Source organism: Aythya fuligula, chromosome 8 (genome assembly GCF_009819795.1).
Source record: "Aythya fuligula isolate bAytFul2 chromosome 8, bAytFul2.pri, whole genome shotgun sequence".
Taxonomy (NCBI): Eukaryota; Metazoa; Chordata; class Aves; order Anseriformes; family Anatidae; genus Aythya; species Aythya fuligula.
Window position 1 is genome coordinate 31376640 of NC_045566.1, and position 15458 is coordinate 31392097.

At 38.1% G+C, this 15458-nt stretch overlaps 1 protein-coding gene across 1 annotated transcript in view; it reads right to left on the reverse strand.

The window, feature by feature from the left end:
- Positions 1–7344: 7344 nt before the first annotated feature.
- RPAP2 (RNA polymerase II associated protein 2) overlaps positions 7345–15458 on the reverse strand; it is a 36206-nt gene continuing 28092 nt past the window's right edge. Inside the window, exons 12-13 of the mRNA XM_032192764.1 lie at positions 8054–8203; positions 7345–7460 (exon numbers count right to left, since the gene is read on the reverse strand). Of these exons, the coding sequence (XP_032048655.1) occupies position 7460; positions 8054–8203 (151 nt within the window). The 3' untranslated portion in view covers positions 7345–7459. The remainder of the gene's footprint in view (positions 7461–8053; positions 8204–15458) is intronic.

The following is a 15458-nucleotide window of genomic DNA, read 5'->3' on the forward strand; positions in this document are numbered from 1 at the left end:
CATCTCCTCTGTAGGCAAGGTTATCAGATAGAGATGAACTAGGAAAAAATCCTGTGCTTTTGATTCGGACCCTTAAAATATATCTGAAGGAACCCAGGATCCAGCATTGCTCTTGCTTTACAGATCTTACAGAAGATCAGCAGTCAAATACCAGAACTGCAGATTGATGTCTTACCTTTGAATCACCAGATTTAAAAAGGAAAAAAAAAAAAAAAAAAAAAAAAAAAGGTGGTGCTTCTAGTGAAACCTGCACAGCAGTGCCATCTTACCGTTGCAGACTAACGGCCTTCAAGGCAGCCAAGTACACACGTGTAGCTGTGCTTTCAAATTGTGTTTAATGCTGTGACAAGTTCTGAACTGCAGAGACGAGGTGCCAGCAGGCTGCAACATCTGTTTGACAGAATAATTAAGAAACCAGCTAGCTGATCATACGCATTTTTTCAGTGTGAAAATGATCTCCCCACTGCTCCTCCACGTCCTCCTTTGTGTGGCAGCATTGTGACTCCTGGTTGGTGACTGAAGGTATTGCTGCCAAGCTAGCTTGTAAATATTTGTCACCTTTGTGCTAGCAAAGCAGAGAGCCTCCGCAGCGCACAGGGACCTCGCACTCGTGGCCTCGCTTGCCTTGTGCCTCTTGTAGGTGCCCGGGCTGCTTGCTGGCAAACCAGGAGCCCCATCTCGGTCCCGGTTTGGCTCAGAGAGAATTAAGCATAACAGGAAAGTGCAAAGTGTTGTTCAGCTTCACCTCTTTTAGAGAGCAGCCTCTGCTTATACAGTAAATGGATGTAAAAGCTTGAAATCCTCGTGTAGATAAAAAAACAGGGCTTGTGCCAAGTCAAAAATGTTTCAGATTCATTCTTTGGAAACAATTTGTGTGATTTCTTCTGTTTTTCTTCAAGCGTGATTCTGTTTTTCTTCAGCACTGCTTGCTGCTTGGGGTGTGTGGTTTGACACTCAGCTTGTCAGTTTAGCTTTTTGAGATTGTGAGTTTTTTTGAAGAGGGCACATCTGTGGTTATAGAAGAAAAACAAGAAGCATCAAATGTTCAGTGCACAAAGAAGCAGAGCTTGGGAGGATCTCAGAAACAAACAGTTAGCAGAGATGACATTCATTTGACCCAGAGCTGTTGAGGGCTAACATGCTATCTGTAAAATTACTTATTTGTCAAGCTTTCAAATGCCCTCTGGAAAATTATCATAATAAGAAACAGTTTACAGTTATAGTTGTGACATTTTATAATAAGCCAAGGATCTTAAGCATCAAGAATATCCACTTTGTTTTTTATTTTATTTTTTATTTAGTGACCGCCTGCAGTTTAGAAAAAAAAAATGCATTCAAACAAGCTTTTAAGTGAAGGACTTTTCTTAATAAATAAATAAATAAATAAATCATGATTTCTAAATGAGATACAATTGCCAGGACAACAGCTCGCTCTCATTTGTGTCAATGGGAGCTTTGTTGTCAAGGCATTGAGCAGTGAAATTACTGCCCTTCAGAGACCAGGAGGGAGCATTGGGACCATGGCTTCATCCCCCCGTCCTTTAGAGTACCCAGGTGCTGCAGCAAGAGCCTGGGAATAGTCAGGACAGATGGAAGTTTGACCGGTGCTCAAAACATCCAGCCAAGATGGAGCAAGTTGGAATTGCAGAGCTGTATAGGCTGAGGCAGCTTTCTGTGAAGAAGTAACCTGTATGTAAATCTGGCTAAAAGTAACGGACAAGGGTGTTTATAATGTTTTCTGCCTTTGTTAAAACGCCATGATTATTCTTCACCCTCTCTTTTCTGGCTATGCAAGTGACTGTGCTGTATGACTGCTTGCATTGCCTTGGATAGTTTTTTTTTAACTTCTCGTGCGGTAGCTCCTGCTTCCAGACCAACTTGAAACACCCACGTTTTCTGTACAAGAAGTGCATGTATTCTGAAGTTACCTTTTAACATGGAATGATGTTTTAAAATGACCCCGCTGAGTCAGTACTAGCCCCAGATTTATAGCCATTTATTCGATTTGTTAAATTAACAAATCAGGAGTGTCTGGAACATGCTGTGGATAGTGCTTGCAATATCGAGAAGTTCACGGAAAATCCTGCTCAGTGGCAAAGCCTGATTAGGAAACGTTATCATTTTTTTTGCATAATAGGTGAGATACACATGCCTAACATATGGTTGCTATAAAATAGCTTAGATGAGTCAGATCTTAGCTGGCAGCTGTAAGCAAGGTTGTTCTGGCTTCTTAGATAATACCACCACTTACCATCTTCTTTTTTTTTGTTGTTTGTTACTTAACTACTTGACTGTTAAATAATACTAACCTGATTTGTAGACACTCCCATTTGAGTAAAACAGAAAGGCAAGATTTATGATGTAAATCCTGTTGTGTTTGTAGCTGATTAAAGCTGTATCCAAAGTCAATCAGCCTCGCTGTGGCGATGACTAATTCTAACCAAATCATCGGACTTCTCAGGAAGCTGCTGCTGTCCCACTCCGTGTTCAATTCAGTTACACATACCAGGAATCTTAAGAGGCTAAGAAGCACCAGAAATGGCACTGATTTGATGTGGTTTGCAATGGTGTAGGATGTACCAATGCACGGGCATTGTTCTCTGATCTCTGCATGCAGCTCCTGCAGGTAATCTCAGCTTGCAAAATGTCCTGAAGACTTTCGCTATAAAACAAAGGCAACCAAAGCATCCCAGGGACTGACTTTGGAGGGAGGAGGTTTTGGAGTGGTGGGATGTGGCTGCCTTATGAGCACCAAGGTATCAGCTCAAGCTCATGCTTGGAAAGGCGACTGGTTAGGCAGCCCTTCTCTTGGGTGAACTGCAGGATAGCATAGCAAAAAAACAGTTAGTGGACAACTCAAGTGGTGTGAGGACCATGATTATTGCATTCCTCTGATTGATAAGGCCTGTGCTTCTTACACACACCTTTTTTCTTGCTAATTGTTGCTCATTTGTGCTAGTTTGCTCTGTTTTGTTGTGCCTTGCTCTGTAGTTTCTAGCAACCAAGGGGGAATGACTAACACGAATCACATACATCCAGATCAGTTACTGCGGCAGTGTAGGCTTTTACTTGCTTTTTTAAGACAGAGTGCTTAAATGATGACTGCTTGAAGGCTGAGGTTTCCAGATCTCTCCCCCCACCTAACCAAATCCTGCCTAGCACCACACATGTCCCAGTTCATCCTAGAGCACCTTCCAGGCAGCCCACCTCCTGAAGCTGCCTGCAGTCTATGTGGAGAAGTGGTTCTCAGATGAAGTATCACAAAAAGAAAGATCACAGGAGGCAACGTCTCTAGTACTATTACTTTGTCTTTGCTAATGGCAGGCACACCTACTTCCTCTGACTCTAATCAGAAGAGGACGGGCTGTCAGGTGGTAGAGGTGCAGTTGAGAAACAGAGAGCTTTACAAGTGCCTAGCCCTGCCTTATATACCATCTGCCACTTATGGAAACTTAAGACTTGCCAAAGAGAAGCTGGTTCTGGGTTTTCAATATTTAATGCTCATTGGAAATGACAGCAGCGTTACCCGTTACAGCAGTGAGATCAAGCTAAATGCCACCCACAGTAGTGGATGTTCGTACGCAATTGCAGAAATGAACAGAAAGTGGGGAAAGCGTAGAGGCAAGTTGCAGAACGAGACTGTTACCTCCTGGATGTACTTTCAACACAGTGACATTAATTTTTTTTCCAAAAGACTGTCATTCACTTCTTCAATTCTTTTTGTTTTAACTCTTACAGTACAAGAAAAATAATTCTGTGTGAAATGGTAGCCATCACAATAACCGAACAGGATCAGGCTGCTCAGAAACCCTGCTTGGCAGTGGCAGGCCTTTAATTACTAAACAAATGGCTCCAGTGAGAGTCAGCTATGGTTGAAGCTCTCTGCTGACTTCTATCTGCTTTCTTTCTGCCACCAGGAAATAGGGGGAGAGGCACCTGTTTCATACAGTGCAGTAAGGTATGACTTAGAGAACGTAAATTAAGCGCATCAGTTCTCTCTGAAGTAGAGTGGCAGGTAGCTACGGGTGGATAACTAAATTTAGAAGGTGTGAATACCACTTTCCGCTTCTCTCTTTCTTCTTCTCCTGATGCGTGTCAGTTCTTTTCTCTCCAGTGGTTAAGGGTCAGCTAAGCCTCACTGCCAAGCTGAGCTGCTCAGCCCCTCTTGTATTTTGTGGAATTCAGATTCCGTCAACTCAGGGAGAAGTGGATAGGGCACGCAGGTTCAGCACTACGATATACAGAATTCACCACCACCACTGAACAAACCCCACACACCTACAGCTGCATCTCACTACTCACTGAGTGTGAAGAGTGAAAATCCAGGTGACCATCTAGGTGCTGCGTGATGCAGCCTTGAGGCCCCAAATGCATCTCATCTGAGACTATCTAAATAACCAGAGTCCCCTTTTTTTCCCATGAAGAATCACTAAGGTTGGTCAAAAGGCTCAAAGAACTGAACTGTAGCAGTGAAGGGATTGATCTCTGTACTAGGAAATGCAGTGTTATGGAGTGCAGTAGTTACAGTGACAGCATTTACAAGGCCGTGGCCTGAGCTGCGTGACAAAAGCTTTTCCTCCATCCTCTTTTATCAACACAAAGACTGTTGCGTAACCTTGAACAACCATTGATTTTCCTTGTATATGTGTTTCCTTTAATATGTGGATATTAACACTGTTTTCTTTCAGAAATTACTTGTCACATAAAGAGATGTAAAACACCTCCCCCCCTTAAAAAAAAAACAACAAGCAAACAACAACAACAAAAACACATACTGTATTTGCCTTGCCACAGGTCCCAGGGCACACAGAATTGGATAATTTACATAGCTATTGTAATGAACTACCAGGACTTCATGATCCTTATGATCTAAGTAACTGATGGCTTTGCCTAGCTCATTCAGAAATGGAGGCTTTTACAAGTGAGCCACTAAATTTAGTAAATCTGAGATGAGGCTAAAAAGCACCATTTCTGCCTAGTCTCACTTGTTCTCACCTGTTCAACAAACATAGGAAGAAAAAACATTAAGCATAGCAACCAGGCCACAAAAAAAACATCTGCCTAAAAACAGAACCAAAATGAGAAGGAAAAAAAAAGTGAGCTGAAAAAGTTAGATCAGCTAAATGACAGATAGTTGTAGCAGAAACTAGCTTTAAGCTCACAAGGTCTAGATTTGAACATTTCTAAGCAGTTAAACTGTTACAAAACATGCTCATAAGAAAACTACATAAATGAACTTAATTTTTGGTGCTTGAGTTTGTGCTCTTTGCACAACTGGTTAAGGCTGGTAGTATGAAAGATCCTCTTGAAATGAGTCTACAGCTTTCCCACTACTGAAAGTAATGGGTATAATACACACTTTCTGCATTTATTTACACAAGTTTTACTAAAGAGAGATAAGATCATTATAGGTAAGTGAAGAATATCCCTTCAGGGCATTTCCAGCTTATCACAGAAGTATTTCCTCTGGACTGGGTAAGAAGGTCATGGAAGGAGAAAGGTTATTCTGTTCACTTAACACAAAGAAAAGAATGAGTGAGCTTACTGTCCAGCTGCTCGGGAGGAGATGCAAAAATCCTGGTAGCTTACTTTTTTGAGCTGCAAAGGCAGAAAGTAAAAGCAGTTACAGTGAACCCTGACAAAAAGATCTTTGGACACGTGACCTTTTCAGTCTTATTACAAACTTATGTGTTTCCAACGCAGTAAGTGCTGAAGATCAGGACTAAAAATAGCAAAACAAACAAACAAACAAAAAACCCCAAACCACTAAAATGACAGGAAATGTAAAAACTTTTCAAATGAAAAGACAGCAAGCCTGATGAAACATGTTTATATTCCCAGTTTGATGTACATTTTTCACACCTAATAGCAGCATTGTCATGGGGCAGTTATAATCTCTACGTCCCAAGGTAAACAGCCACAGATCAGAACAGTGGCTGGCTGGGCTATAGGGATATAGATTCTAGGGATGTAGATCTATACACCTATAAATAAATACCTTGCTAAATCAGAATTGAATAGAATTAAATTAAAGATTAAAGTTTTGCTCAGTGTAGCTTACCTATTACTCAGTCTTCTAAAAGCTTATCTTTTGATGATGTCTTGTCCCTTTATTGCATAAGTATCTAGTAAAAAGTTTTCCATCACAGTACAAAAAAAAAAACAAACACAAAACAAAACACAAAAACCTTCTAACTAAATTACAGCATGCATTCTTATGAATTTAACATCAGATGCTCTGATCATGATGGGTATTTTTTCCTCCTATTGCACACTTAGAAAAATGCATAGCTATAACTCTGCATTAAAGGTTTACTTCGTTCTAAATCAGTGCTTTTACAAACTAAACTGAACAAGACTTCCCATTACAAGGTATGTTAGCAAAACTCAGGCATCACCTAAATAAACTCTACTGTACAATTGAGCTGCCACTGAAAAAAGCTGCCTGGGCTTCTGTGTGTTGGGGGAATCAACATATTTATCTCAATTATTGTGAAGTAACTACCAAGCAATAAAGGAGGTGCAGAGTTTACTTTCAGCATCCAATTATGGAAGCCAGACAAAGGAATAAACTCTGTTTTTTAAATAGAGTTGCTATACAGTAGTCCTGGTAAGTCTTGCTTCAGTCTTAACTACTGCTTGCATTTGCTGCAGACTAAACAGTAAGTTACAACTTTATTTTCAAGTCTCTCAAAAAAGCGTCCTATGAACTGAGCACTACGCCTTTAGATGGTATATTGCATCATTAAGAGTTACCAGTGGATTACTCTTAAATTGCATTTCATAATCACTTAATAATAGGAGCAAGTTTGAACTCAATCTAAACAACACAGCTATCTTAAATGAAATTACTACAGAAAGACAAAAATTAGTCTTAAAAAAATAAATTTCAAATAAACCTATTTTGAAGTCAAAATTAGTAACGATTAGAGAATGTTTAGAAACCTTTTACACAAGTTCAAGGACCACACCTTTTTTTAGAAGTAGCAAGATAAACTGGCAATAGATCAAACATCAATGTGTATCATCTCCATCATTCTTAAAGAATACTGCTCCCTCCACTCAGTCAACTGGAAAGAAGGCAGTGGTGTTCTTAACCTGCAAGATTTTTTTCTTTCTTTCCCCAATTACTGTAGGCAAATTTGAGTCAAAATTTCCCAAACAAAAATCCAAACCAAAAAAATCCTGGTTCCTTTCTACTGCTTCTAAATACAGTCTTCAGACCATCCACATTTTAACTAGTTTTTATGAATACCTTAAAGAACTGCTGTTACTGAGTCAGCTTCTGCAAATGACTTCAAAGATCTTCATGAGAAAGAAATGAGAAAGCAAAAGTGCAAGAAGTACAATGAATTCTTAATTTTATTTTTCATTTTAAAATATCCAACAATTGAAAGTGCGTTTTTGTTCTCCATGCCCTTATTTCAGATAGCGGGAGATGTAAAGATGATTGTTTTGTTCTGTGGGAAACAAAGGACTGAGATCAGTAATATTAACACACAAATTATTTCATTAAATACTATGATGCTAGATTTATTGAATCTGTTGAATGTCAGCATACATAAGCTATGTGCTCTCATTTTTTCCCCACCTATCCAGACTGCAAAATGTGGTCTCAGCGTTATTGCAAAAAATGCGTAGCTTTTAGCTTAACTTTGTATCACACAGACTAAATAAAACAATTACATTGTGCTGAGACTTAGCCATTGTAGCCACTCTTTTTCTTTTTTTTTTTTTTTTTTTGTAAATCCTAAGAGAACTTGAGTAAAAATTCCCTCCAAAATTGCAGTGAGCCAACTACATATAAAACAAGTATATATTCTCAAAAGATTAAAATGATAAGTAATAAGCAGCTGGCATTTACTGTAAGTGACAGAACCATGACACTCATTTCCATACCATATATATTTCTATACTTTAAAATGTACTTTACACATTTTCTACTAAGGCTGATACGATCTATAGTTACTATGCATACTTACAAAATGCTGGAAATTAAAATAATCAATTTGCTTAGTTTTATGAAATGCAGAATAGCTTAGAAGTGACTGACCATCCATGTAGGCTGTCCTTCCTAAATATTCTTGTTAAACTTTCCAGATCTTCATTTTTGAAATGCAGTTCTTCTAGCAGCGTGGTCAGGAACTGTGTGTACGTTGGGCTTGTCTGACTGTTCTTGAAAACTGGACTAATTTGTGACAATCTGGGAAATAAATAAATAAATAAATATATTTTTTTGATACATTAAAGAGACTTTGCAGTATTAGATGTAAAAAAGCAAGGCTTGTAAAAGTTCAAAGCACTGTGCTGAAGAAAGGTGATTTATAATGTCACACTTGGTTTGTTACAGTACAATACATAAGACTGTATACATTATATACAATATGTATGAGCTGTACTGAAATATTTAATCTTACTAAGATATAGTGAAACTAAATAAAGTTTAAATAGAAATAAATGGGCTAGTAGTTTGTATGCCTCTAATTGGTTGTATACTGATGCTATCTACCATAAGCAAATTTCAGAACAAAATACAAAATTACATATAAAAAAGAAAAAATATAAATGTCAATATTTTTATCTTTACCAAAAAGCTCCTAAATGTTAATCTCGTAGAACTTGTACGGTTCCTTGTACGAATGAAATATAAAAGAGGTATAAAATTCACCTTAAAGTAACTAAGAATATTTTAACCATAAATTCTAAGCAGGGCACCTTGGCAGACGTTGTACATAACTGCAGAGTCACACACTGTCAGGCTTCATACCATTACATTTGTAAGATACATGAGGGTCTGGTCCGTTTATGTGGGGGACTGCCCCCACAGTCGGCACAAAATGAAGTCACGTGGTCACAAAAACTATATTCAGATTAGTGCCACAGATAAATAGACACCATACAGGAACATTTTAGAATGTTTGGGAAATTACATGCTTTTAAGAAGTTGCTCAAGGTAGTCTACAGCTTATTATAAACTTCGCAGCTCAAAGAGCCTGCAAGTAACAACTAAGATAATAACAAATAATAATCAATAATAACAAACATACAATATAACAAATAATAAAAAACAATCTTATTAACAAAAAAGATAATAAGACTTAAATTAAATAAAACAGTTCCTTAACACAAAAAAGTTTCCAAAATTTTTTCATTAATAAAATTAAGAATTTTTTCATTTATTTTTGATTCTATTTCAATATGTATATGCTAATATGCATATGCTAAATAACTACCTAGCACTGACACTTGGTGAGTAGGATTTTAAGGGATGCTCAAAGTAATGACACGGTGTGGCACAAAACAGACTGATGCACTAACACTGCTATATGAATCCTCCCACAAAAGTGAAATATTCACAGTGGGATTTGTGATGTTTTGACTGAGGCTACTTATTTTTTTTTTATTTTTTTTTCCTGTAATTTGACAGACATGGCTGAGTTGTCTCCTTCCTGGTGAGAATTACAGTAGTTACTGTTTAATCTGGTAAAACAGAGTGCCTCTGACCAGGGCTGACAATCTGGAGGTTGATTTTTGCATCATAATGCTTTATCAGCAGGGAAACAGAAATTGCTGATAGAAGATCAGAGTGACCACTTCAGGTTGTTGGTCTGGAGATGAGGTGAGTGGGTCAAAGACCTGGAGATGCATTGTCCCTACTCTTCAAGTCACTCTTCTCCAGATTTAAGAGGCTGTATACGAGAAGAGACTGGTGGCATAAACTGGTGTCATGACTTCCTGAGTGCTGGTGCCAGGAGGCTGCAAAACACTCTCTGCAGTATTGTAGATCTACATACATTTTAACTTAATTTTCTTTCTCCTACCTTGTGGTTAAGAGAGTAATTTCTCTAAAAGAGCAGAAATCTTATGCAGTTTTAAGCAATATACTAACATACCAAAACCTTTATGCCACAAAGCTCACAGGCTAAACAGTCTCTCTCTCTCTTCCCCCCATATATATACATGCATGTGTGTGTGTGTGCGCACATTTGTATGTATGTATTTTTGGAACTGCAGTTTGTGAAATTACATAGTTTCATAAATTACAAATATTTCCTAACTACCGCACCCTGTTTAAGACATCCTGTATACAGAGCAGCTATTATAGCCCATGCTAAGGAAGAAAAAAGTATTCGTATTGTCAGAGAAACTGTCAGGCATTCAATATTGAGGAACAAACTTAAAAAATGAAAATAAGTTTTAGCTGTTGTTTTTTTTTTTTTTTTCTTACATGACCTTCATTTAAAAAGTCATTAAGCTATTAATCATCTGATAAGCAGGAGACAAAATCAAGAAGTAAGTTCAGAGACACACAGAAGTTTCTAGCAATTATTAAATAAAAGGCATCTAGATGAAGCAATGGATTATACATTTATGAATACGTTGTACAAAACACTTTAGTCTTGGAAACTGCGTCCTTTTGGCATTTAAGTGATGCTCTGACTTGTCATTTGAAAAGCAGTGGTTCTCAGGTACTGTTCTGCTTTTAAATGGCTGTTTGAACAGAAGCAGAATCTTTTGTCTTTTGAGCAAGCACAACTTGCCAGTTTGCACTGAGTAATAAGTTTCATGGTCTTAGTAACACTGGTCCAACGTATATTTGTGGTACTGCATAATAGAGCTTGAAGGCTGTGCTCTCATCTTTGCATGCTAACTGAATTAAACCATAATAGTATGCAAATAAACCAGAACAGTCTTTGGAGTCATTATCTTGCCAGCTACAATGACCATAGCTCTGAAAAAAACTATCATGAATAATTCAATGAAATGATATATAGGATTTCAACTTTAAGCATCGTGGAATTGCCTTGAAACTCTCAGCATCTTCAAAAAAGGCAGAATATAAACAGGACAGAAGATACTTGGACAATAATGACTGGTTACTGCAGCAGCGAAAAGAAAAATATAAATGGTGCTTTTCTGTTAGTTCTTTCACATGTTGCAACATTAACATGGAACAAACTGTTGTGAAAAAGTCAAATAAGAGAGTATAAAGGATTAAGTGATTAAAAACAAACAACTATCATCTACAGAAGTGCACACAGATGTTACTGTCCAAAGTTATATGCCTATGCTTCAAAGGATTGCCCTCAGCACAGTTAAGAGGAAACTTTCACGCTCACTTCATGGAAAAGTAGTACGGTATAGATCAGGCTTCATGAAACAGTGTCGTTTCCTGCACACCCACTTACACCATATGGTAAACAGGTCTTTGTAAAGTTTAAAAAGTGTTAAGAATGTCAAACTATATCTGAGTGATAAAATTTGTATTTGCTGGCTATTCCACATATGCTACATGTTCAAAAAAAATTCACGTGAAGACCAAGGTATTACATTAAGTGACATCTGGCTACTACAGAATGTTTACATAGCTTCAGTGCTTCTACTCAAGCCCCAAGCTTTCTATGAATTAGTCGCCTTACAAAAACATTTGACAAGTACATTTTGAAGTTTGACCTAAATTAGAACATTTCTAGAAGCCAGTCACATTTCATGGAGTAAACGTAATAAATTGATAGTGTTGTGTGAAGGATTTGTTCACAGCTCTACACCTACCTTAACCAATACAACAGAATACATTCAGAAAAGACGATGGCAGAGTGGCAATTTTTGTACAGTGATAAAACACTAGTTGGCACTTTGTAAACAAAGATGCAAAAAGTCTGTCTAAATAAACTTTACAATACTTACAAAACCATCTCCCCTGCACACACTGGACTTCAAGAAAAACTTCCTGGACTTCTTGTTTAATATGAACTCTGCAATCCCCTTTGAAAAAGCTAAAATTTCGAAGCCACCTGTATGATATCACCAAGTTGGAGATCTCTGAACATGCACCTGAAAACGGTCAGAACACAACCACCTAAGAGTTGTTTTCCTTTCCAGTCTCTAAAATTGGCCACTTAAACTTACAGAAAAAGTGCAGAGAATAGGGGTACACAGAAGTGTACTTGATACCATGCACAGCAGTTGTACACTCATGAACAAAAGCCATATGCTTATTCTCAATATAACTAATAATTACACCCTCTTAGAGAAATCTAAGTATTGCCAGTCTTTCTATTTCTAAAGGCAGAATCTTAAAAAATAAAAGCAAGTCGCGTGGCGGAAGCACTTATTTAAACTTTAACTTGTTTCACATGCTCAGTAGAGCAAGAACAGAATTCTAAAGCAGAATGAAGGAACAGGCACGTGCCGCCTGTCTTTCTGCAGAAAGCTTTGGAAAGTAGGATATAAACATTTTTGCCAACTATAGGTGTTTGAGCACTATGAATGACTAACACATTCATCACAACATAGTTCTTTTCCTTTTAATTCTCTCATTTTTCTTCTAGCTTTTGTTTCAGGCACTTATATTTTTTACACTCATCATAACCAGGATGACAGACTTGCAACAATGATCACAAAAGTTTCTTGAACACTCATTTCAGAACATGGAAATGAAGCAAGAGCTGGTGGCAAATAGCGGCAGCACATTTTTTTTTTCCTTCCCCAGCAAACAGTCACAGACTGCCACATATGTGCTTCAGGGAAGGTGCCAACAAGCTTCTGACTAAGGTGCCTTCAGCAGACTCTCACTAAGGGTCCCCACCTGCATTTTTCTGCTGTCCAAAGCATTTTTCTGCTGTCTTTGGGTAGTCACCAACTGGACCATGGCTAGCTCTTATCCCACAAGCATTTTAGCTGATGGTCTGGAATCACACACAGTTTACACCTGATAGAGAATAAAAATGTTTGCAAGCCTCAAGCATCACTTCAGGTGATTTAATGTAGCTAGTAAAGGGCCTGAAAGATCAAGCAGCCATTCCAGCAACGTACTATTAGCACTTAAAAAAGCCAACGCATATTTGCTCCACCGCTATGACAAAGTCATATCACATTGTCAACGAGGACTGATTTAGGAGACATGATGCTAAAAAACATGAAGCAATGTAACTGTGCAGGTGCCACACTGCGGAGTGCCATTTATCATTACCCATCAGCTACAAGAAAACATCAAACAGATCTCTGTCTGAACAGGAAAACCTTGAATACTAAAAGTTTTCAAGGTTATCACCAATATTTGGATACAAATGACAAATATTTCAGTGACAACTTTACATTGAAGCATGTTGCTGGGGTTTGGCACAGACTGGTGAGGGATCATGGCTCCTTTCGTGCCTGTGATCAAATGGCTGTGAAAGCAGAGCAGCTGATGTAAATTTTTAGCTGAGGACTCATTGAGCAGGCTGCTAAAAGCTAACTACACCATTTTGTCTTCTCTGCACTTCATGTTTTCCTGGCCATAATCACTTCTACTCTTCCCCATTGGGCTGAGTTACCCTTGCTACGCAGACATAGGAATACATTTGAGAGTTTACACTATTGCACGAAACAAGCAAACTCGTTCTCAACAACTGGGTATCGGCTGGTTTTCTTACTGCATCAGATATAGTTTAATGCCTTAATAGTTGCATGCCTGTGAACCACTTTTGTTGTCATGTGGCCATAAGTCTTCAAATCAAAAGCAGGAATTACTACCATCGTGCGAGTCACAAATAACGGAGTTAATTTGGAAGTCTGGGTAATTTCCACTCAAAACTCACATGTGCAAGACTCTTACAAGTCACTTACATATCTAGAAAAATGAAGTCATGAATGTAGGACAGCGGTTATCATCTTTATGAATAATTAATTAATACTTAGAGGAACTAAGTTACAAGAACAGAGTATTTCCTGATTTTCTCTTCTTACATATTCTTTTTGTCAAAAATACAGTTTAGGACAGTATTACCTAAATATCTTCTGTTTTGGGGAGTTACAAGGAGCATTAAGAAGAAGAGTACCTTTTCCCACGTACCATTCCGAGGTGAAATCATCTCTGCTTGGATTGCTTCTATAGGGTGTAGAGGATCAGCACAGTGCTGAGTGGCTCAAAATGTGCCATATGCAGCAGTGCTGGTTGGCAAGTGCTAGGAGAGGGTGTTGTCTTCAGACCAACCCCATGGAAGGCTGGTCAAAGCAGAAGCTACTGGGGATCCCAGAGCAAGTCCTTCTGCAGAAGGCAGGCTGATGGCCAAGCTGAGCATGTTGAACCACTTCTGGGATCAACAGTGGGTCATAGGACAGTGCCAAGGAGGCTGCTGTCACCTTGACAGGCACCCCTAAAGTTGTTTCAGTAATACAAGGCACTTTAATTTCATCAACAGCCCAAGACTCCTTCAGCACCAATCTACAGTAAATTTCCCACTCCTTGCACTGAACCAAAAAAGATAGCACAAAACCTTGTCCGTAGATGTAAATAAGCTTTTGAACAGGTTTATAAAACCTGAATAGCAGTGTCATGCTGCACGTCATTTTCAGTAATAGTTCATCTCATAACGTGTTAAAAACCCTCTGGAAATGCACAAAGCCATGTTAAATTGGTGCAACCATTCCATTATAATCTGTTCTACTCCGTCAACACACAAGGAACTCTTTTTTTTGTGCCTTAACAAATACTTTATATTTGTACAACCTGTGTTACAGATTTGATGGGCTTAGCAATGCAATAAAAATATTACTAATCAGAAATGACATTCTTTTAATATAGCAGAGTTTTCCAGAATATACTCTTAGATTCCATTTTAATTATATTCCTATGGCGGAAGTCTCTAATGCAACTGATTAAACGGTAAGTTTCTGTTTTGTTTAAGACAAATGACTAGACTGAGTCAATACAACAAGTGTTACAGATCAGCAGTAAAACTCACTGAAATAGACAGGCATTGTGGCCTGTAGACCATTTGCCTCTCCATGTAACTGGACGGTGGCCAATGTATCAATCCCTTAATATTAGTGCTTCTGTTGATGGGATGAACTGAAAAACTTTCTGCATTTATCCACTACATAAATCCCTACTGAAAGGTGCTGGGGCATTTTGACAGTGTAAGTCAATACATCACTGTCATTCTGGATGTTCTACCCAACACACTGCCTACTTGCTCAATTTGAGGTAGAGTCCTTCATTCACCAGCGTATCACTACACACAGTATACTTGTCTAGGGACAGCAATTTTGTTAGTGCAGTATCTCAAATCACAGCAGGGATTTCAACAGACATTGAGGCAAAACATGTCCATCAGGCAAGTTAGTATTAGCCAGAAAATCGATCTGAAGCACAGTGTGTGTGTAGTTGTAGCTTAAAGCTGCGATACTATGGAACTTACAAAAATTATAATCTTTGGGATATTTAAATAGTTTCACAGTCATACCGTGCAGAAATTATAAACATTACATCCCCATTATTTAATTTAGCCATTATGCTCAGTTCCATTAAAAAAAAAAAAAAAAACACACTGATTTCTTACTACTTCAGTTTGAGCATGATTTAAAAAGCTCAACATTAAAAATAAATAAATAAATAAATCAGAAAACCTTGTTAAAAGCAAAAGACTGTCCTAAAGTGAATTTTCCATTAGAACACATTAATATTTGACAGA